Source organism: Rhinolophus ferrumequinum, chromosome 5, assembly GCF_004115265.2.
Source record: "Rhinolophus ferrumequinum isolate MPI-CBG mRhiFer1 chromosome 5, mRhiFer1_v1.p, whole genome shotgun sequence".
Taxonomy (NCBI): domain Eukaryota; kingdom Metazoa; phylum Chordata; class Mammalia; order Chiroptera; family Rhinolophidae; genus Rhinolophus; species Rhinolophus ferrumequinum.
The window spans coordinates 32,851,602-32,874,502 of record NC_046288.1 but is presented as its reverse complement, the minus strand read 5'-3'; the positions used below and the strand labels follow the sequence as shown (position 1 = coordinate 32,874,502).

Genomic DNA, 22,901 nt, shown 5'->3' with positions numbered 1-22,901 from the left:
CGGTATACTGAGCACCTTAAGTTGGAGTAGGGTATTAATAATGACGATAGATAAGCTGATGCAGGAAAGGTTTCCCTGGTCTCCTTTTGAAATGATGATAACACATGTCACATTTTAGAACCTCTTTCATCACACTGTAAATCCTCCCATGATCTGTTGAAGTGGGTGTTTGTGGCTAAGATTTTGAGCTGTGCAGCTCGTTTTCCTAGGATGTGCAGCCTTACATCCAGCTTTGAATCCTGCCTCCATGTCTTACTAACTGTACGACCTTGGGCAAAATTCTTAATCTCTGTGCCTCAGTTAATTTATCTGTCAAATGGGTCTAATATTAGTACTTCGAAGGGGTGTTGTGAGGTTGACTTGAGGTACTATATGTATTATGCTTAGAATAGTGACTGGCATGTAGTAAGCACTAAATAAAAAATTCTGCCATTATTATTTTAATCCTCATTTAGGGAAAACCATGGATACAAACGATACATTTATCTTAAAATAAAACAAAAAACCAGAATCTTGACATTCATTCCCACTGCCACCTCTCTAAGACCGGAATTTTATCACTTAACTCAAAGATTATTGCTGTACCTTCCTGCACAGGCTCCTTGCCTCTGGCACCTCATGCTCCAACCTATCTTGCCTGGCACTGCTGCATTCAACGCTTTTCAGCTTTCTCTTATCTCTTACAGCTTGGCTTAAATGGCTTCAGGCGTTTCCCATTGTCAAAAGTTTACGTTTCAAACATTTTCATTTGTCCCTTCACACACTGGCCTCATCCTACCTTTCTTATATGTGACATAGTATTTCAAACACAAACTACACTGCGATAGCCACATTGGTCCACTCGTTGTTCCCAATTCTGAGCAGTCCCCAAATTCTGAGCCTTAGACTCAGGTGATTGCCCACACCCCCCCACCCCTCTGAATCCCATCATCTCAGGATCCTAGAGAGTAGTACTACATGTAAGAAAGCTGCCTGAGCACTCTATCTTGAATTCGAAGAGCATCTAACATCCTCACCCAAGCTCTCATTTGAGACTCAGTTATAGTCACTGAGTAGGTATCATACTTATATGTAAATTCAACAAGCATTTACTGATCAGGCTTTGGAAGTCTGAAAGGAGAAAAAGACTAAGTCCCTGCCCTCGTTGAGCTCATGTTCTATTAGAGGAGATAGAAAGTAAATTGCTTGGCCATGGGTTGCCATGTGCTTTGTCAGAGGCACATACACGGCTCAGTGGTGGTCCAAAGACAGAAACAATCACAAAGAAACAATCAATGTTAAGAGCAGGAAATGTATGGCTCATCTTTCCCTCTTCCAACCAAATTTGCCCTTCCTCTGGCTGATAAAAATCATGGAGCTGGATCTGAAATATTTTAAGATCCTGTCTTACTTAAGCTCTCAAAATCACAGGCTTTGATCGGTTTCCCCTCCCCAGCACCAGGCTCTTTTTTTTTTTTTTTTTGCGTATATTTCACCTTCCCTTCTACTTAGTTCACCTCTATCTGCCTGTGTATTTATTTAAGATGTGAACCAACTGGTCAGGTACAATAATCTAATTCTGCATTTGGTTTGAGGCCAGTGCATTGAGGGCATTCAATAAATAATGGTGCCTGGTGTGCTTTCCCTAGATAGATCCTGGCTGTGTATGTCTGAGATGAAGCTGGAATCCCAGGAGGTAACCGCAAGAGATAGTGGTGAAGAGTGGCAGAGCTCTGGAGACCATGGAGGCAGATGTGCTCTGACTGCCTGACCCAGAGATTATATACCCTTGTGTTGGGCTTGCCACCGTGATACCTACAACAGGCAAATGTTACTCTCCTGAGTTGGTTAGGGTGTGACCTTCTTCCTGACATGGTTTTCCAGATTCCATCTGGGTAAAGTACATAAAGGCTTCTTCCCTGTGGGCACACAGGCCTGTGTTTACTTGCTTTCATTAAGGAAATTCTCCTTCCTGTGAGTGGGTGGTTGTGGGAGGGGTGGGGCAGGAGTCTTGGATTGTATGAACTCTCCCAGGAGAGTAAGAGCAGAGAGAAAACAGGGAGTCCTTCAAATAAAATTTCATGGACAACGTGGGTCCACCTGTCCATCAATCCATCCATTCATCTTATCTGATTACCACGTCATAGGCATTGAGGCTACAAAGGTGAATATTACAGGAACTGGCTCATGGGAGATACTCAATCAATATTTGCTGCATAAATGATTTAAGTTTGTACATGAGCTTTACTTTGATTATTGTTTCCTACTAGAGGACATTCTGTACTTTCTATATGACAGACATTATCTAGCACAGTTCAGCCCACAGATAGTAACAGGCATTATGGCCTGCCTAAAAAGAATATTCCGGCATATTCCTTATCTTCTTGGACTTAGATCCCAAATTCCCTCATTTCCAACCTTCTTCCCTGCTGTTTTCTCCCAGTCTCCATTTATGTATCCATTGTTTGACCCACTGTTTGGTTTCTTCTGGCTTCTGAATGATAATTCAAGCACAGATTGCTTTCAGCCAACACTGGCAGTTTCAACTTAGCCTCTAGCTCTCTCTTCTAAGCTGTGTTGTCAGACAGTTAAGGGGCTGGAGAGAAGTCAAGGGAGTTGGCTCCCAGTTCTAGCGAGATTACCTGGCTTTGGGGCAATTTGGCTTGGCCAGATGCATCTCCCATTTTCCATCTGTAGAAGGGCAATGATGCCAACTGGCCAAGAGATAGAGCAAGGGTTGATGAGCTCATAGCTGGAAAGGATGATGTACCCAAGAACAAAGCAATATTAAGAGGTGAAATTCTGATTTTATGGTTCATCAATACCAAGCCTCATACTGTTTCTGGCTTTTCTGCTTCTGTGATTTTGGCACATTCCTTCCAAGGAAGAGGTCTGAATAATTAGCATGACTCGTCTTCTCAAGCACAGACTCCCATAAATAGAATGGATTTGGCACAAATAAGAACACCCGGCTGTAGCTGGCTGCTAATCAAACACTGCCAGCAGGTGAGCATGAGAACACCTGGTTTGGAGAAGCGCTTCTGAGGCAGGAGAGCATTTTTAAAATGTCGCTCAAAGCTGGATTCAGTTAAACTACAAGTTTGAAAAGAAATCATGTTACAAAATGAGAAACTGATCTTTATGCTTAAGGATGCAGAAACTGCAGATTATAGCTACCAAAAGAAAAGAAACCACACACACACACACACACACACACACACACAAAGATGCCAATGAGTAAATTTTCCCCCCATAGGCTATACAAAAAAAACTCTTTGAGCATGAACTGTGGAGAAAAGTTCCTTTTATATCTGCTTATAATAATCCGGCAGCTGTCAATATGTTACTGATATACACAAAAGAACACCTAAAATCCCAAACAAACACTATTCTTATAAGCAGAATGGCAAAAATCAATGTCTAGTAAAGTATGGATAACCATAATTGCTTATATTGTAATTTTCAAACATAAAGAATGAACAAGCAGATATTGTTTGTATTTAAAAAGAACGAAACTTGCCAGAAATAGGATTCTTTAGAGAAAATGCTGTCTAACCGAACATCAGCCCCAAGTTTTCTAAAAGATGGATTCAACATCCATTTTGCGCTTTTGTGTCAAGCAAGCACTTTCAATTTACCTAATGGAGGAAGAGTAATGAACGCTATGTCATTACATTCACATTTGCCACTTTCTCCCCAGAAGCCCTCCTGCAGGAATATTGGCTAACAGGAAACATCAGCCAATGCTGCCCCCACTTACAGATTTTGTTGCCTTCTCGAGTTTTGAGTCCCAAGCCTTGGGAGAATCAAAGCCAGGCAGCCGCCTTTGCTTAGCACCATATCTGAACCAGGCCAGCAACAAGACTGGTACAGGAGAGAAGGGCAGCCCAGAGGGAAGAGGAAGAAGCTCTTACTCACCATCCACTCAGAGCTGGCACTGGTTATAAAAACAATAGAACTCCCCCATGCAGAAGCACCTCCCAGCCACCTTGCCTCATCACTAATTTGCAGTAGTAGGCTCTGCTGTGGGCATGGAAGGGAAGGGAGCTGAACATGGGGAAAAGCGAACAGGTGGAAAACAAACAAGAGCCCCCAAGCAGTTCTCAGAGAAGCATTCATTTCAGGGGGTCTTTGTGATACCAGGGGGTTTTTCAACCTCACGCACGCCAGGCTCCCCAGCCTAGGGTTCCAGTGCTGGGAAGAGAGGTCTCCACACTCTGGCTGTAAAAACCCAAAACACTACTTTGAAGGGACAAGTGCATCCATATGTTCATTGCAGCATTATTTATAGTAGCCAAGATATGGAAGCAACCTAGGTGTCCATTAATGGATGAATGGACAAAGAAGAGATGGTACATACATACAATGGATTATTACTCAGCCATAAAAAAGAATGAAATCTTGCAACCTGCAAAAATATAGATGGACCGAGAGGGTATTGTGCTGAGTGGAGTGAGTCAGACAAAGAAAGACGAATGCCATATGATTTCACTTATGTATGGAATCTAAAGAACAAAACAAACAAACAAACAAAACAGAAAAAAGCTCATAGATATAGAGAGCATTTTGATGGTTGCCAGATTCTGTGTGTGTGTGTGTTGGGGGAGGAGTTGGCGGGGATACGTAAAGGAATTAATTGGTAGTTACAAAACAGTCACAGGGATATAAAGTATAGCATAAAGAATACAGTCAATAATATTGTAATAAGGATGTATGGTGTCAGATGGGTACAAGATTTATCGGGGTGATCACTTCATGAGATCACTCATATATAAATGTCTAATCACTATACTGTACGCCTGAAACTAATATAATATATCAACTGCAATTGACAAATAAAAAAAGTTAAGAAAAACAATGTCTCCCTATAACTAGAACCAGTTGCCTGCTTAGGGTTGCCAACCAAAGGTGTCAGCAATTCTTTGGGACACAGTTAAGGTAGTTTCTGAGACCCCTCAAAGATCTGGCTTCTGGCTACTTAAAAGGTATTGCCTTACAAATATGTGTGTGGGATGATCTCTGTCTCTCTGTCTCTGTCTCTGTCTCTGTCTCTCTCTGTCTCTCTCTCACACACTCTCCTCTCTCTGCACTCCAAGCCCATTCAATTTCTACAGAGGCAGGGCTTATAGGTAGGTCCATGGGAGTTCTGGGTTGGTCTATGTCACACACGACCAATACCCATTCCTCCCCGGTTATGTCACTTTTAGGGTTAGCTTTAGTCTTCAGAAGTAGTAAATACCATCTCTCTTGATCTGATCTGTGGAAGACTTATTCCCTACGGTCAGGCTGCAGGGGAAGCACAGGTTAGAAGGAATCATTTAATCTGTCCTTTTGAATTTGCTTTTTAAAAAAATCATCTATATCACCTTATTCCTGAAGGTAATTTTAAAGCTCTGCAGATACTCAGAAGAAAATGAGAAGGGCAGGTCTTCATGGGTGACTCATGCTATTTAAAGTGTTGAACCCACTTGGCCTGGTCCCACTGCATGCTAGACAGTTAACTTTAAACTAGGTCCTCTGAAAGAAAATTTTGACTAAAAAATATTTTTGATTTGTTTAATTAACACTTATACCCAGAGTATAAAGGCAACCTATACATTGGAAATAACTAACAACCCATCAACCAACCATCTTAACATCTCTTTTTAAAGGTAAATGTAAATATGCATTATCAGACAATCCATTTTTGAAGATTCTATACATTCAGTACTATTAAAAAAATTAGAATGGACAAAAGTAGACTGAAGTCTTCTGTTGACTCACGTAACAGCCTTGGCAAAAGCTTTCTTTAACCTCCCCAAGAAGACAGCCTCTTAGGTGTCCACCTCCCAGGCACTCCACCCAAATTCCAATCCCAGTGCAGGTTGGGTGGTGGTGTCTAGTTCCCCTGAATTATCCAGATGCCACTCATTGCAGAGATCCAGTCATTAAACCCTGTCAGACCTGAACGGGAGACCTGGGAGGGGAAAGGCATTACAGAAGAGGCGCTGACCCAGAAATCTGCATACTCCCTTTCAAGGCCCAGCACACACAGACTTCGAGAGACTCCAGTCCTTGGCTTTGACTCATGATCTTAGGCCTAGTGATGAGGGCGTTTCCCCAGTGCAAGCAATTGAAAGAGTTTTGTCTCACTTCTCACTGAGGACATTCCCACAACTGCCAAAGCTTGGGTTCATCCTGAGAACACATAGGTTTGTCACTCAGTGTAGAATTTTCTTTCCTAGCTTGTTTCTCCTTTAGCAAGTCTCTCATTGCCCAGAGGAGCCAGTAACTGTGAGGCTGCCATCAGCTTCTAAAGTTTCTATACACCTGAGTATATCCTTCTACTCAAAATAATATCATCATCTATAGAGGATAAAAGGAGAAAGGAAACATTGAGTTTCACACAAGAAAAAGAGACAAGGAGCCTGAGTTATTCAGAATAATTTCTCTTTTTCTGAGGCCTTTCCTTCCCCTAAACATAAAGATTCTTTTGTTGTCCTCAGTTTTAACTACCAAGGTTCCATTCCTGATTATATTTCCAGGGTGAGGCCACGCCCTCAGTCCTTATGTTTTCATTAAACCTAGAAAACCTAGAAAAACCAATGCAAAACAGAGTCTTTGCCTATTGCATCTGAAGGGTTGGGTTCAACCCCTCCAGGCCCATCTTTCTATGACATAGTATGCCCACTCAGAAAAGCACAGTGATGTTCTCCCTTTTTTGAAAAATCCTGGTTACTTAAATAAAAGTATATGTTATAGAACTATCTTTTCTCCCATCCAGGAATGAATTCAAACACTATAATTCTTGGGAAATTATAGGCAAATGGGATGAGATGGATTGCTAGGCACATTAGGAAAAGTAACTTAAAATTAGCAGTAATTTCAGGGGTGAAGTAAAAGCCTGCTCTGAGTTCCTACCTATACTTTATGTGAAAGTAGCTATACAGGATGTCCATTAAGTAATTACCAACTTTTTTCTCCTTGGGTTACTAATGGTTGGGGTATTTGTTAAACAGACTGGGATGTTTGTATGTTTTTGCACTGTGGTATCTGCCAAATTATTTTAAAATAGCTGAATGTTCCTTCAAATATTTATCACATGGCACTTAAAACAAAGGAATAAAGAACATCTTGAAATTTCAGAATTTCTACAGAAAACAAGCTTTTAACAAAATAAAGGACATCAATCACACATTCTGCTCACTTGTGAAATATTCAGGGCAAGAAGAATTCCCAGGAATCATTTTGAAGAATTGAATTTGGCAGCACGAGACCTGGATAGTCCCAATTCTTAGTTGTGAATAGTCTATAACCAAGAGAATCGGTGGGGATAAAAGGATAACTTTCATGTAAGGTATCGGGGCCACTGCCCACCTACTCTACACAGCACAATGGTGGGTAGCTCTGATGCTGAAACCCGGGGTGGAGGTGATAGCACAAACCAAAAGTCAGAAGTCTCCCTGAGCTTCTGCTTTGCATTTTTGACAACCCTGAAGATCCAGAGGACCTCGTATCTTGAGTTATTCCTATGGTAGAGAAGTCATGGAGTTTTTTGAGCACGTAAGGTTACTCTGCCCCAAGGAAATCAGGAGTATATGGAGGGGCTATATTTTTGAGGAATTCCCAGCAGTAACTCTGATGAAGTGTAAGGGTGTGAACGCTTAGTAAATTATTGTTCCATTGCTCCAGAGGCCTTTTAGACTTGGTCAAGTCAGGATGGAAGTCGTTTAGAAGAGTCATGTTACCTTGAGTTCCACATTTCTAGAATTCCTAGCTTGTATTATAGGTCCGACTGTCCCTCCATCAAGTTGTAGAAATGAATGTTTTCATCAAAGGACTAGAAGCTACCATTTTGGGCTGGCCCGGGGACTCAGGTGATTGGAGCACCGTGTTCCTAACGCCGAGGTCGCCAGTTCCATTATCACATGGGCCAGTGAGCTGCGCCCTCTTACAGCTAAGATTGTGAACAACAGCTCTTCCTGGAGCTGGGCTGCTGTGAGCAGCTGGAGGTCGGTGAAGGAAGAGGAAAACAGTAGGTCCCCTTGGAGAAGAGACTGTATTTCCTCTCCTAAAGAGAAGATTGTAATCTCAGGAACATGGCTGATCAGTGAGTGATCCTTGAATTAGCAGAAGCTGGGGCTACTATGCAATGTCCACACCGATGAGAAGATAGTCAGAGGTAGGTTGGCCAAGACGGTCCAGTGAGGACCCTCTTTTACCTTTAGCTGGACCACTTTAAAGATATTTAATTTGTAGTCTTCCAGGCCTAGTGACAGGTAGTCTTGAAGACAAATAATAATGATTAGGATATCAACTCAGTAAAGACAGAGGTTTTTATCATCCACCCCCAACTTCGTCAACATTTACAATAGTGCCTAATAGTAGGTGCTCAATCAATATTTGCGGAATGAATATAAGGATGCTATTGCTGGAATTAATGGATAGTCAAGCCTGTTCTCAGGAAAGGGTATGGAATTGTTAAAAGAGAATCTTAAAGGAAACATGGCCTATCAATTTTACTTTTGTTTTAGTGTGTGCTTGTGTATGTGTTAACATAGCTCAATACATCTCTATCAAAGTCACATAAACATTTTTCCTGCTTATATAATACACAGTTGTTTTTTTCTAAACTTGGAAAATAATACAGCCAGCCTTTGACGAACAAGTTAATACTCACACATAAAATATGGTTGGAGACTGTCTTTAATCACTTTGGAATTTAAGGATGCTTTCTCTTTTTGCAACACTGCAGATGAAGAGCTCAGAATTTGATAAATTATCAACCTAATGAGGCTTCTAACTCCTCTAGCCAGTCATTAGCTGCCAGGAAATGATCGTTGTTACTTAATTATAAGATGAAACTAAACATTGAGAAATGTTGAAAGTGATCTGATTGGCCAATATTCCAAAGACTACGTCCACAGGCATGCCCTCTACATACCAATTAAATCTGCATCACCCATAATAAAATGTTGCGTGCTGTTGGCTGTGTTCTACGTTGTCATTTTCAGATCAGAACAACAAAAACAATTCCAGTCTAGGGCACTTCCCGGGCACCAATGAGTGCTAGGCTTTTCTAACTTAGAGGATAAGGACTCCTCCTATGAGCTCATTACTCCTCAGGAAATGCCCTTATTTTCACTTTGACCACACCCCAAATAAGAGACAGTCTTAAAGACAACAAAAGCAACCAGCTTTTGCTAGCTGTCAGGGAGAAAAGTACCAAACACCTTTCCAAAAGGAAAATGGATATGCACGAAATTTTATTTTGATTTTGAGGGGCAATTCATTAGCAGGGTAAACATGAGGATTGGAGGGAGAGTGTTGAGTGATGTATAAGACTAGCGTTCTGTAAGTGCAAGCTGTTATACAGATAAAAAAATGAACAAACAAACACCATTAATAGGTTTCCAGAATAAATTTTTCATTTTTAGCTCAATGCATTATAACTTTAATGGAATTTTGTATCAACACTGGTTTTTATCAAATATCATCTGCTTTTCCTTTTTGGAGTCTCCTTTCCATACCTTGAGATAAAGGATGTTGGTTAAGCAGCAGGAGCCTGGAACTTCCAGACTACCTGGGTTCTAATCCTGAATTGCCATTTAAGCATAGTGTTTTGGTATTTGGGTAAGAAGAAAAGGAGAGAAATAAAATTAAAAATTTTGCTGAAATACAAGTGTTTCCCAACTTAAGTACAAGCTGTGTTGCAAGATTTCAATTATAAATTAATTACCTGAATTTTAGAGGAGGCCTTCGATCTTATTGAAAAATGGATTATAACAGCCTCTATCACTTGAGGTAAGGATTAAATGACTAATCACCTCTAAACAGCACACTAAGTTGTCTATAAATGCTGGGTTTTATTATATTTGCCTTTTGTTCTACTTGGGTATTGCTGTAGGAAACAGACCCGAGAACTAGTGTCAAAGAACGATAAGGAATTGCATACATCAACATCAAAGTGACTCCACGAAAGTTTAGTTCCCTTAAATAGACACAGTAGATCAAATTTCCTACTGTGTTTCCCCGAAAATAAGACCTAGCTGGACAATCAGCTGTAATGCGTCTTTTGGAGCAAAAATTAACATAAGACCCGGTCTTATTTTACTATGATATAAGACCGGGTCTTATGTTAATTTTTGCTCCAAAAGACGCATTAGAGCTGATTGTATGGCTACGTCTTATTTTCGGGGAAATAGGGTAGGAATGTATATTAGTTTTAATTCATCATTCTAAAATCTAACATTAGGAGTCTTTCTAGCAATACTGGTTACAGTCCTACTTCAGTACCAAATCCCTAGCTAAAATGGTGACAGAAACCACAAATGTGAATAAACTGTCTTCACTTGTCTCCACTTTATCATCACCTGTTCTCTTTTCCACCCACTAACGTCCCATCAATCCTTTGCAACTGCTTTTTATCAAAGTCACCATCATTCTCTAAGGTCGACGGTGTGTGATCATCTCATGAGATCCCTCAGAGACAGCTCTTCACAGCTGACTATTCTCTCCTTCAAGAAACATTTTCTTTTTTTGGCTTTTACAACAACACACCCTCCTGGGTTTTCCTTCTTACCCCAACTCACTGACAATTTTTTCTCAGCTGCCTTGTGTGTGTGTGTGTGTGTGTGTGTGTGTCTGTAAGCCAGTCTCATATATTTTTTAAAATTTATTTTCAATTACAATTGACATTCAATATTATTTTATATTAGTTCCAGGCGTACAGCATAATGGTTAGACATTTATATAATTTACGAAGTGATCTCCTCCCGCCACGCCCCCATTAATTGCCTTTGCTAGATCCTCACCCTCTGAGGCTGAGGTGCCCCGGGGCTTGGTCTTCACATCTTTTTTTCTATCTACACTCTCTCTGCTGAGTGAATCAGATCCTGTGACCTTAAATACTATTTGTATGTTGATGACTCTCAACTTTCTCTAGCTCTGATCTCTCCCACAGATTCCAAACTTCTTATATGCAACTACCTGTTCAGATACCTGACTGGTATATCAAACATAATATGTTTGACATAGAACTCTTGCTCTTACTATTCCCTAGCACCTTCCACCCCTACCCGCCAGACTTGCTATTCTCGTTATCCCCATATTAACTAATGACCCCATTATCAGCCCAACTATACAGCTCAAAACCCTGCAGTCACCTTCATTATTCTTTCCCTTATTCCTTTCATTCAATCCATCAGCAGGTCAGTTGATGCTATCTCAGAAACCCGTCTCAAATCTTATCACTTCAGTCATCTCCATGGTACCATCCTAGAACAACCTACCATCATCCCCTTCGATCAGTATGATTGTTTCCTAACTGCTTTCCCTGATTCTACTCTTCTACTCTTGGCCTTATACATTTCTTCCACAAAAATGAATCTCAGTGTTATTCCAAAGAAATAAATTTGATAATATTGTTTCCTTTCTTAAAATCCTTAGACTACAACTCAATTCCTTACTATGGCCTATGAGCCCACATGATGTGGCCCCAGCCTACCTTGTTCACTATGCCACAGCCAGACTGGCTTCCTTTCACTTCCATCAACATCCCCCAATTTCTCCCACCTCAAGGTCCTTGCTCTTGATTTAGCCCTCTGCTTGGAATGCCCCACACCTCTGTGTGTCAGGTTCCTTCTTATTATTTTGATTTTCATTCAGAAGTCACCCTACCTTCTCTGACCCTCCTACCTAAAGTAGCCTGCTCAATCTCTATCCCATGACCTGTTCTGTTTTCTTTATAGCACTTATTACGATCAGAAATTACCTTATTTGTGTACTTATTTACTGTCTATGTGCCCCCAGGAGAATGTAAATTCTCTGAAAACAAATACCTCACCTATCTTATTCATCACTGCATGTCCTATGCCTGCCATATAGGGGGTACTCCATAAATATCTGTTGAATGAATGAATTATCTCTAAGTATAATAGCAGTTTGCATATTATACATAATGACCCATTAGAACTCAATAGCCAATCCAAATAATTCACCAATAGCTAAGAAAGGGCTGGAACCAGGGGCAAATTGAAATGGAGTATATGTCTGACTGCAGTGCACTGTCCAATAAAAATGATGCTCTATTCTATGTTCTTTTAGGCCTTGCCAGGCTTCTCCAAATCATCATCGAGAATCATCAAAAGCTGATGGCAGAGTTGTTCACATTCTCTTTCTTCTCCTTCCTTCTCCAGTTTCAAAGTCTCACAGGAAAAGAATAACTTATTGTGACTTATTGGATGAAAGAAATTATTCCTTCTGCACCCCAGCTTCCTATAATCCAAAAAATCATGCCCTGATTTACTCAAAACCTTGCCTGAGCAACTCAGCAGGTGCTTTCCAACCATGTCTTTGAGAGCAGGTCAGCTGGACTTCACTCTGTGGCTTCACCCTGAGGCTAGTGCTGCCGAAGTTAACACATAAGAGAGCTCCACTACCGGATTTGTGCTGTGAAGGAAATGGTGGCAGAAATGATCTTTGACTTTACCTCTCTGTTTTCACCTTTTATATTCCATCTAATGAAATTTTAAGTGCTCTAGATGGTGTAAGGAAGAGTACTAAGCTAGAAGGTTTACTTCTGGCTTTGCTATAATCATTTACCATAAATTTGGGCAAGTCATTTAACTTCCCTGAGCCTCCCTTGTTTGTCTGTAAAATGAGAAGCGTTTAGTAGCTTTTCTAGCTCTAACTGTGCATGGTGTGGAAATATTTTGTATCCAGTAAATACAAAACAATTAAACTCATTGGTGAAGCTGGTTATGATCGGTGCTGTCCTACTATAGTCAAAAGACAATAGAAGGTGGGGTCAACCTGGCCAGAGGATTGGGTGCAGCGTCTAGAGATAGAACTTGAAGAGACTGGTGACTTCTCATGGGATAGGGCATGGTTTAAGTACCATATATGAGCTAAAGATTCCAATATTCCTATCTCCAGCCCAGATTCATATACCCAACTGCTTAGTCAACATCTTCACCTGATATCAATAGGTATATCCAACTTTAATTGTTTAAATCCTCTTCCCAAAGCCTGTTCACCTTGTCATCTTCTCAATTTCAGTAGATGGCCATTCCATCCATCTGATGCTAAAGCCTAAAACCTGACTCCCTTCTTTTCTCACTCCACATTTAGTCTTCCAGTGGGTCCTGTTGTTTCAACCTGCAAAATAGGTCCAAATCCAACAGCATCTCCCATCTCCACTGCTATTATCTAGGTCCAATTATCATCATCTCTCTCCTGGATTACTGCCATAGCCTCCTCACTCAAATTTCTGCTTTCACCCATACCTTCCACCTCTAGTCTTTTCACAGCCAGAGTTATTCTTTTCAAACATGAGTCAAATCACGTCAGTCCTCTGCTCAAAACCCTGCCATGTTTCCTTCTTTCACTCAGAGTAAAGAAGTACAACGGTTTGCAAGTCCTCGTATGATCTACTCCTCCCCTCCCACCTATCTGCTACTGTTCTCCCCCTCTCACTCTATTTTAGCCACGGTGGCCTCCTTGCTATTTCTCAAACCCACCACGCATTCTCTTGCCTTAGGATCTTTGCAGAGAAAATTCCACTTGCTCAGTGTTCCTATGGCTAACTCTCTCACCTCCTTCAAATATCATTTTTTTTTTTTTTTTTACTGAGGCTTACTTTGGTCTTCCTATTTAAAATTAGTTTCTCCAACCCCAGAATTCCAGATCCCCTGCTCCATTTTCTCCCCATGTACTAATCTTCTAATTGTCTTTATAATATAGTTATGTATTATGTTTATTTCCTATACCCCTATCCTGAATATATCTCAATAAAGGTAGGGATTTTGGTGTGTTTTGTGCCTGACACAAATAGACATTCAATAAATAGTTGTTGAGTGAAGTGAAGAACGAGTATCACTATGGGCTGGGAGTATCTGTGTCTGTGCCCTCACTGCACCCACTTCCTATAAAAGCTTGTCTAAGGTTCATTGAGCATTGTCCAAATTCCCTCTTGGTTGATCCCATCGTACTATCAAGAATCTCAAGAGATCAAACCAGCTCACTGAACCGCAATGGCACATGACAATCCTTGCTTGCTTTGATTTTTAAGACCATTTCCTCCATTGAACCATGGATTTCGGAAATAGGGAAAAACCCAGTGATCTGTCATCAACTGAATTGCCAAATAGTGTTTTAACGTAAGATCTAGGCTCTCTTCCTGGATTGCTTTCCTAACTTTAACTCTATAACTTCTAAAAATAAAAATAAAAAAATGTTAAAGCCATTTCTACATTTCTTTGAGGAAACCAGACCTATATTTTCAATGCCTTTCATACAGACCTGTTAGTCTGTATGAAACTATCAGAAAGCAGGATTTCTAATCCTAAAAGCCCTGTCTGGTAATCCAATATAGAGAAAGGAAGTAGAATCATTTGAAAGGGGATTCCCATCAAAGGGGAGGTTGTCCGTGTCAAATTATAGTAATTTACTTGGTTCTAATATTTACAGCTTCTAATATTTACAGACTGGAACTAATACCTTATCTTCTGAATTACCTTTGTTAATGAAAAAGCAGTAGTAAAACTTTTGCAAAACAGAGGAATGTATATGCCCTTAAACCTATGATAATCACAGGCTTTGTGGATAATCTTAGAAAGATTGCTAATTTTCTTGGCAGTTGACTTTCAGAGAGCTTGAAACAGGCATTCTCTCTAAGTCCTATGTCATCGCCATTATTGTGAACAGAATACGAACAATGGAGAAAAATATTAAAACATTAAAAAAAACAACAACAGTAGAGAAGACAACACTGGATAGAATATCTACACAACAGACAGGTCACTGGCATAATTGTAAGACCTAAAACTTACGTCACTTAAAACATTAGAACTAGTTTAGCCAGAAGCCCCCAAAGACATGGCTCTTGGGTTGTATCTTGAGAAATAAATCTACAGTTGTAGTGGGTCTGACGCAGGCCCCAGATTTTTGACTATTTCTTAAGCTTTACATGATCCTTAGGATCTCCCCATGCAGACTGCTATCCAGAAGCTCCTAAATTTACCTTCCGGGACTAGTTAGGAAGTTGGGAGAAAGTCTGAGAAAAATGTTAGAGAAAAAGCCCGTGCTAGCATCCCCCAAAGTGGTATGTGTCTAACAAATACTATAACACGGGTGAACATGGCCTATGCACCCTGATGTGCCCACAGAATTCTCGGAAACACGATCACAGACTCATTGGCCTGGCAATTGCTAATCATTGGAGCTTTTGAGGGCAGACCCCCAACAGTTTGAATTAAAATGCCAAAGTTCTCCTAACTGTCTACGGTCACAAAGTCAAGAATGATGAGACAGTGCTGCAGCTGGTGACCCATCAGCCACTTTGTCATCGTGGCACATACAAAGGACAGTAATCTGAGATGCTATGTACAACATCCTGTGCCTGAGAAAACAATGACACTTTTGTCATAAAGGAAAAACACACGGTAGAGAATAGGGACTTTGGGAAAGACCAACCAAATTTCAATTCCCAGATCTGCCACTTACTATGTGATCTTGGTCAAGGTATTTCACCTGTCTGAGCCCCAAGTCCTTCATCTATAAAGAGGGACAATACCCATCACCTGTCCTGGTCGTTGAGATGATCAGAGATGACGCAAATAAAATGCCTGGCGTTGACTGTACAAATGGTAGCTACTTTAGGTAATTCTACCCATGCTAAACTAAGATTGTATTTCCTAATTGCAGCAATTTCTTAATTGCAATTTTTAACTGTAAACACTGTTGTCAGAAATTTCTATTGTTGGAGAAACTTGGAGATGAATGATAAACAGTATTTTAGACAAACAGTGGGTATGTATATTTTAGAAGAAATCGTTTAAGGAAAAATGGTTTTAGTCACGTTTTCAATGGAAATGTGGCAGCAAGCAGCATTTGTGAATTCAGGTGACCTTATTTAAATACCAACAATTAATGTTCAGGCAAGTATGATTACTTTTAATGTACAGACAATCCTCTTCTAATCTCACTAAAGATAAGAGACAGGTTTTAAAATAATCTCAGCCTAGAGATGGAAAATCCCACAATTAATTTTTCTCACCAAAAGAACTGTTAGCTTGGAGGGAGTGCTTTTTCTTTCCTGTGATTTCCTAGCATTGCATGTCACGTGATTTAGGGTAAGCTTGATGAAAGAGTCTTATGTGCTTCTGCATCACAACTCTTTTGTGCTTCAATCTGAGATTTATATAACATCCTCCCTACCCTCAAACCACATGGAACTGACTTCTGCAGAGTTACAAAACACCCCAGGGCACGTCCAGCCCCTCTGCTCTACTCTCTCCAAGAATAAACTGAAAGGTTAAAGGATTTCTCTGCACGTATAGCAAGCTGAGGGACAACCAGACCCAATCAAGGAGTCAGCAAAAATTTACTGAACACCTACTGTATACCAGGCACTGTGCTAGGCTCTAAGAGGTACAACTTGTGAGTCTAAGAGGTAGACTCACAAGTTGCTTAGAGTCTAAAGGGGTAGACAAATAAGTTTACAATATGATGCGGTTGGTTATAAGGGGTAAACAAAGATAGGATATTATAAGAATACTCACCAGCCTTCAGGGAAGAAGGAACAAGTCTTCTAAAGAAGTAACAAGGGCCAAGGCAGGAGGAGAGGAGTAGGTGTGGTATGCTCAGGCACTGAAAGGGGCTCAAGTGATTGGAGTGAGAAGGGAGAGAGGAAGCACGCCTTGGTCAGGTGTGAGGCTAGAGAGAAAATCCTTGCATAATGTGTATAACTTTTTACTTTATCTTGAACACAGTGGAACAATTAGGGCTTTAAGTAATTCAAGAAAGTACAGATAGTGGGAGAGGGACGGGAGTAATGAGGGGAGAGAGAGGTAGAAGAGGAGGGCAGAAGAGGGAGGGAGGCGCTATTGTTGTTAAAAATGGAAATATTTGTCTCATGTCCCCAAAAGAAGAACTTCCTCTTATACTTCATTTTGGCATAACTGCATAACTGAGTAGCTAGCTATTTGGGGTTAGGTAAAAATTGTGAAAACAAATCGTTTAAGACCTGTAGTTTTCATCAGGAAATTTTAAATCAGATGTTTGATGGCACCTATTAGAATTTACTTCAGGGCCGATGAAGCTGAAACTGTAGCTGCACTGCCATTGTAGTCTGGAAATTATTTTGGCCAGAGATTTGGCTGATCATCTCATTTAATATGGGAACTGCATGCATCCCAACAGCACTGAATAAACTAGGAGTGTGACATTAAAATATTTCTGCTCTCCTTACACAATTCAAAGGTACCTGAATGAGTGATCAATGTTTATATATTAACTCTGCACAAAGGGGCCTTTTCACTTCCAATAATAATGTAATATCCTTGCCCTTAGGCTAATGAGGGACAATAGGTCATAAAAGTAAAAATTATAAATCATATACTATGCCTTTTAACTCAGAAAAATATTAAAATTCATCACACACTACCTCAGAAATTTTTGCAAATTTGGCAAGTCTCATTTGGCTTTAATTCAAACAATCTTTCCACTGTTTAATATTATCATTACATCCAAAAAGGATTTGAGGCAGTTCTGAAATATTCAAAATTCACACTCCATATTAGTTCAGATGTGCTTTTAACACACCTGATTCATTTCAAACATTTCATTCTAATTTTTGTTTAGCTTTTGCAAGAAGGGCCCAATATAAAAACACCATAATAACCACTCTTCACCGAATTGTGACAGAGGAGGGGCAAATGGCCCAATTTTTGCTGTATAGTGGTAATTACCCTGACTGGGGATTCTCTTGTCTCACACCCACTCTCTCGGAAACCTGAATAACAAAACAGGACTGGAGGCCTTCTGAAGTTTCTCAGGCTGAGCAAACGGTGCTAATGCTTCATCTCCTGGGAAACTCAGAAACTTCCCAAGTATGAAGTTACAGCAGCAAAGCAGGCAGCTGAGTGAACCCTGGAGCTGTAATATACTGTCTTTTTCAGACAACAGTGCTTCAGTGTCAAAGCCACAAGACCAAGGGCAGGCACAGCATGCAGAAGAAAACCTCCATCAGCAAGCACAAAACAGTGACACAGAGAGGTGGCCCAGACCAGAGAAGAACAGAAGGGCAGCGCACTGACATGTCTGAATGCAAAGCATGCTTGCCATCACCTTGCACTCTGGCATCCTAATGAGAATTAAAGGGGAAGTGTGAAGGCTTTATGATCATTTTATCTCTGTGTTAAAAATACCGAATAACTCTTTTAAAATGTCCATTTCTCTCCAACATTAATGGATATTTTAAAAGTATTTTAGTATATGTGCTGCTGAAGCGAGCACTATTTTAAAAGTATTTGATTAGAAAAATTGAAATAACCTAAATTTAAAATCCATATACATGAATTATAAACATTAAGATGCTAGAGATTAAAAACAAAGTAAAATGAGAGTTTCATAACTGGACTTAAACTTTTTCTGCACTGAATGACTTAGAAAGAAAATGCAGCGTTCTCAGTTATAGTACATCCGAGTGTGCAGGATATTTATTTGTTCTCCCCGCCCCCAAGGTCTCTTGTTTCAAATTCCAAGACTATTCTTTCAGTTCCATTCTCTCAGCTCACACTGCTGAAAAACACTCCCATGTTTTGTGCAAATCTGAAGCTAAACAGGAAAGAGACAGAAAAAGATTTTGAAGCATAATAATTAATCTTGAAAGAAAGTAATTCTGTATCATGTTCGTTAGATATCAGGAAAAAAGGGACTTTATTGTATCTAAGAAATATTCAACTGAATAATAATTTTTAAAATATCCTCATTCTTAAAAGAAATATTTGTGTAAATTGGAAGAGAAAAATATAGAATGCTCTTATTAACTCCTTGGAAAAGTCCAGGTCATAGTTTGGGCCACAGAGTAACTGAAAGCCCCTGACCCAGAGCCCAGTGCTTTCCTTGGGCCCCCTGGCAATTAGCTTTCTAGCAAAGAGTTAAGTTTTATAAACTGCTAAGTGACCAGGCAGACAGATTGGCTCTGCCAGGTAGTTTCCAATTTGACTCATGTTTATGGTCTTTGACCTTAACAATCATTTGTGGTCCAAGTGCCATCAGACATTCTGAAAGATGCTGGTGTATAGATTGATAAACTTAGACTTTGAGACTTCAGGTGACTTCTTGCCTTGCTGTCCAGTCTTAAGACAACAGGAAATATGTGTTATACGGAAGAAGGAAAGGATAGCACAGGATAGGATAGGATAGGATAGGATAGGATAGGAACAGAAAGGAGAGGGGAGGAGGGAAAGGAAAGGACCACAATCCATTTCCTGAAGGCAAAATATCCCACACTTAAAAGAAGAGTCATAAAAGAAGTCAAAAGCATGACCTGTGTCTTATAAGGAGCTCTTTCCTCTAAAAGAAGCAAATATATCACTAAAAGAGTAAACAGAGGTTAGCTGTAAATCAAAATCTTCTTCTGCCTGATGCATTCCGAGAGTTTCTTCCTGAGAGCAGATGCCAGTGAGAAATGAGCATTCAAGAACCCAGACCACTCAGAAGTTAGAGGAAAGCTGACTCAAATCATTTTCATTACAGAGATAAGATCACCTGGCCTTCTTCAGTAGCTTAATAACTAATGTCCCTCTGTCTGATTCTCAAAACCATAAACTGAGAAGAAAAAAACCCTTTGCTTTTAGCCATCACCACCCACAATTTTAGCAAAGGCAGCATAGGAAACAATAAAAACATTCAGGACCGACAATAAAATTTACCATAATATTCATTGTTCTTTGCTGGCCAATTTAGTTCCGTCATGGCCTCCTTGCTTCAAACAAGGAAGAAAATATGCCTCCCAGATCCTATTATTTGTTCCTTCTCAAACAAAACTCCCAGAAATATAGTCTCTATTTGCTTAAAGAGGGTTCTGGAAAGCGAAAGATTCTTTCTGCCAGTGGGAAATGGAATTAGCTGAAAACCTAGTGGAAACTTCGGTAGGAATACTATGGTGAATAGTTAAATATTTACAACATAAGTACCAGTTCATTTGAAAACAAATGTACAAGTGGCTGGCTTCGTTCCCTGTCTCAGGAATCAAGAATGTTCCCTTGCTGAGAGCTGCCATTTTATTGACATTTGAGAAGAACTGACTCCAGGAAAAGAGAGTAGGAGCGAGGACAGGAGCTACCGTTCTGAAAACTGGTACTGTACTAGGTGAATACATTCTGATGTAACCATCCTCTAGATAACAAATTCACCAAGAAGAAATGTTTAGGGGGAAAAACAGCATAAAATTTGACATCAAATTCAGAGTTCCATGAAAACTCATCAATCTACTCATCCAATTGTCCCAAACTAAATAGGATATTTAAAAAATGTAAGAAAATCCAAATTATATCAGACCTGAACAAAATATTGTTTAGGCAACTGGGACCTACATCCCACCTAAGGTGGAAGGAAAAAGAAAGAATGGAGGGGAGAAACTAAAGCTTCACTCAGACCACTGTGTAACCTTCAAGGCTCAAGTTCCCACGTTTGCTGTACTGTGAAGGTGGTGGTTCTGGGTTTAGGAAAGTGTATAAAATAATTCTTATTAGAAATGCTTCTTTGTCCTGTTTGTGTTTCGTTGTGTTTAGTGTAAGCCAGTTCAACTTGTCTGAGGGGGGCCTTTGGGAGCGGCAGTCTAACATCCTCTGGAAACTGTGCCTCACGGTCAGGTCACCTGAGTGGCACTTGTGACTTCCTGGGGATGGTGTTGGCCCAGTGTGAGGCCCTCAACAGCGCTGAGACTCTGCCTTTGATTGATAGAAGGCTTCAACAAAATATTTGGTAATAAGACGCTCTTGGAGATGAAAACAGAAAAACAAAGGAGAAAACCACAAAAATCCCACTGAAGTCAGCTTCATTTTTCTGCACTCTTTGCATTCTGAGGTGCTGCTTTGTGTTTTTGCATTCCCTCTTGAGGGCTGAATGCTTGAAGATTTTAATTGGAGTCATTCTAGTCCCTTCAGATCACACCGTGGTACAGATAAGGTGTTGTTCTCTGGCAGAACCTCAGCTACGAGGCTAGAGGGCTGACTGACGGAAAAGTACCCCTTCATTCTTTCATCTGCTTCTGGGATAGAAGTGACTGCTGAATGATTTAAAAGATTCATTAAAGAGTGGGAAAATGCCTCCACACTAGGATGAAAGACCGAGAGTTATACAAGGAGACAGTTGTGGGGCCCCTCAGCCTAGTGGCCCTGCACCCCTATCTTCTCACCGCCTCTACAGCTGGACATCTTTAGTGACACGTCTGCCCTCTGAGCCTCTGCCTCCTTCTCCACTTAATTTATTAACCCCCTGCAGTCGGGCTTTGAAGTTCATGGTTGTCCAAACTGCTCCCCCTCAAATGACCAATCTGGCTGCTGCTTCTCAGCGTCCACCCCCACCCCTCTTCAATGTCGGCTTGTTAACCACTCCCTCCCCTTCAAACGCCCTCCCTTGCCTTCCAGACAGCACGTTCTTATCACTCCTCCATATGGCACTTTTGCTCTATTCTTTCTTCTTCTAAGTACCAAGGTACAAGGCCCTCTGCTCTCTGCTGCTTCTGCTCTGTTCCTCAGGGAGCTCATCATTCTCGTCTGTAATGATCACCTCTATGTAGATAATTCCCAAATCTGTAACGTTGCTTCAAATGCTTTCCCCAGCTTTGTCCTGCATTTCTGACTGTTGGGTACCTTCACCAGCGGAAACTAAGACCAGTTCCAGACCAAAATCATCATCTTTCTCCAACCAGAAAAGTTCCAGGTCACCCTCTTGAATGGCCAGTTTGTACTAATGACCTCACAATTCCACAAGTCAATGTGTTTCAAATATCCCTCACATGCAATTAGTGATCAAATCCTATTGTTTCTTTAAGCCCACTGGGCCCGTCCGGACCATCCTGTCTCTTTCCTTCCCCGTATCACTATCCTAATTCAGTTCTTCATTACCTTTCCCCTAAACTACTACGTGTCTTTCTCTTACAATAAAAATACCAGCTTGCTCTCTCACTGCCATTCCACAGTATGAATGCCCACGTTTGCGCTGACCTTCTTTCTACACACTTCCAGCCTTCCAACCCCTGTTTTCACACTTCTGGGAAAATAAATGAACAGGTGACCATGGGATTATTTGGTATTTTAGAAGTTTTAAAAATACGTGAATGCTTGTATGCTTACAAATTTCACTAAGATGTGAGAACATGTGGTAAACGGCTTCACTCAACCTCTATAAGGGCAGGCTGGCTGCTCTCTCAAGACCGATTTGGTCCATATAGAAAACTCATTGACCAGGTCCCAGCACCGTGACAGAGGAATTCACCTCAGGATGGCAGGGCTCAGCCTGAGCAATTGTCAGAGTAAATCATTGTTCCTTCACACAATGTCGGTCAAAGGCCAAATGAAGTGACCTCAGTATTATATTGAAAAAAAAAGGAAGGTTGTGTTCTTCAAAATTGACAATTTTGATAAAGACTAAGAAAGACAATGCACATGTTCCACATCAAAAAAGGCTAAAAGGGTATAACTAATTGCAATACCTAGCCCAGGACTGGATCCTGTACTAGAAGGAAAAAACATACTATACAGGACATCATTGCGTCAGTTGATAAAACTGAAGTACAGAGAGTAAAGTATCCATGTCCAAATTACTAGAGCTGATAATTTTACTGTAGTTACAAAAGAGAATATTCCTTTTCTTAGGAAATATACACTGAAGTATTTGGAAGTAAAAGGGCCATGCTTACCCTTAAGTGGTTCAAAAATATTATAGCTAGATAGCACATATGATAAAGCAAGTTTGGTAAAAAGGCATCGGCGTAAAGGATACATGAGTGTTCTGTGTACTATTCTTATTCTAACTTTTCCATAATTTTGAAATTAGTTTCAAATAAAACGTTAAAATATTTTAAAGAATTAAGTCCTCATATCTGTATCATTGATAAACAGGGTAGCCCTGCACATTGCAGAGAATCAAAA

At 40.3% G+C, this 22,901-nt stretch overlaps 1 protein-coding gene and 1 long non-coding RNA gene across 6 annotated transcripts in view; one reads left to right on the top strand and one right to left on the bottom strand.

Annotated features, from left to right (window-relative positions):
• The window catches only part of SHROOM3 (shroom family member 3), a 289,238-nt gene that overhangs the window by 111,389 nt on the left and 154,948 nt on the right, over positions 1-22,901 (bottom strand). Inside the window, exon 1 of one of the 4 annotated variants that reach the window (XM_033105948.1) lies at positions 3,740-3,820. The exons of the other annotated variants lie outside the window; for them this stretch is intronic. Coding sequence (XP_032961839.1) covers positions 3,740-3,819 — 80 coding nt within the window. The 5' untranslated portion in view covers position 3,820. Of the gene's footprint in view, positions 1-3,739; positions 3,821-22,901 lie in introns of those variants that run through there. 4 annotated transcript variants of the gene reach the window in all.
• Positions 1-22,901, top strand: part of LOC117022175 (uncharacterized) — a 39,787-nt gene that overhangs the window by 508 nt on the left and 16,378 nt on the right. The window lies entirely within an intron of this gene.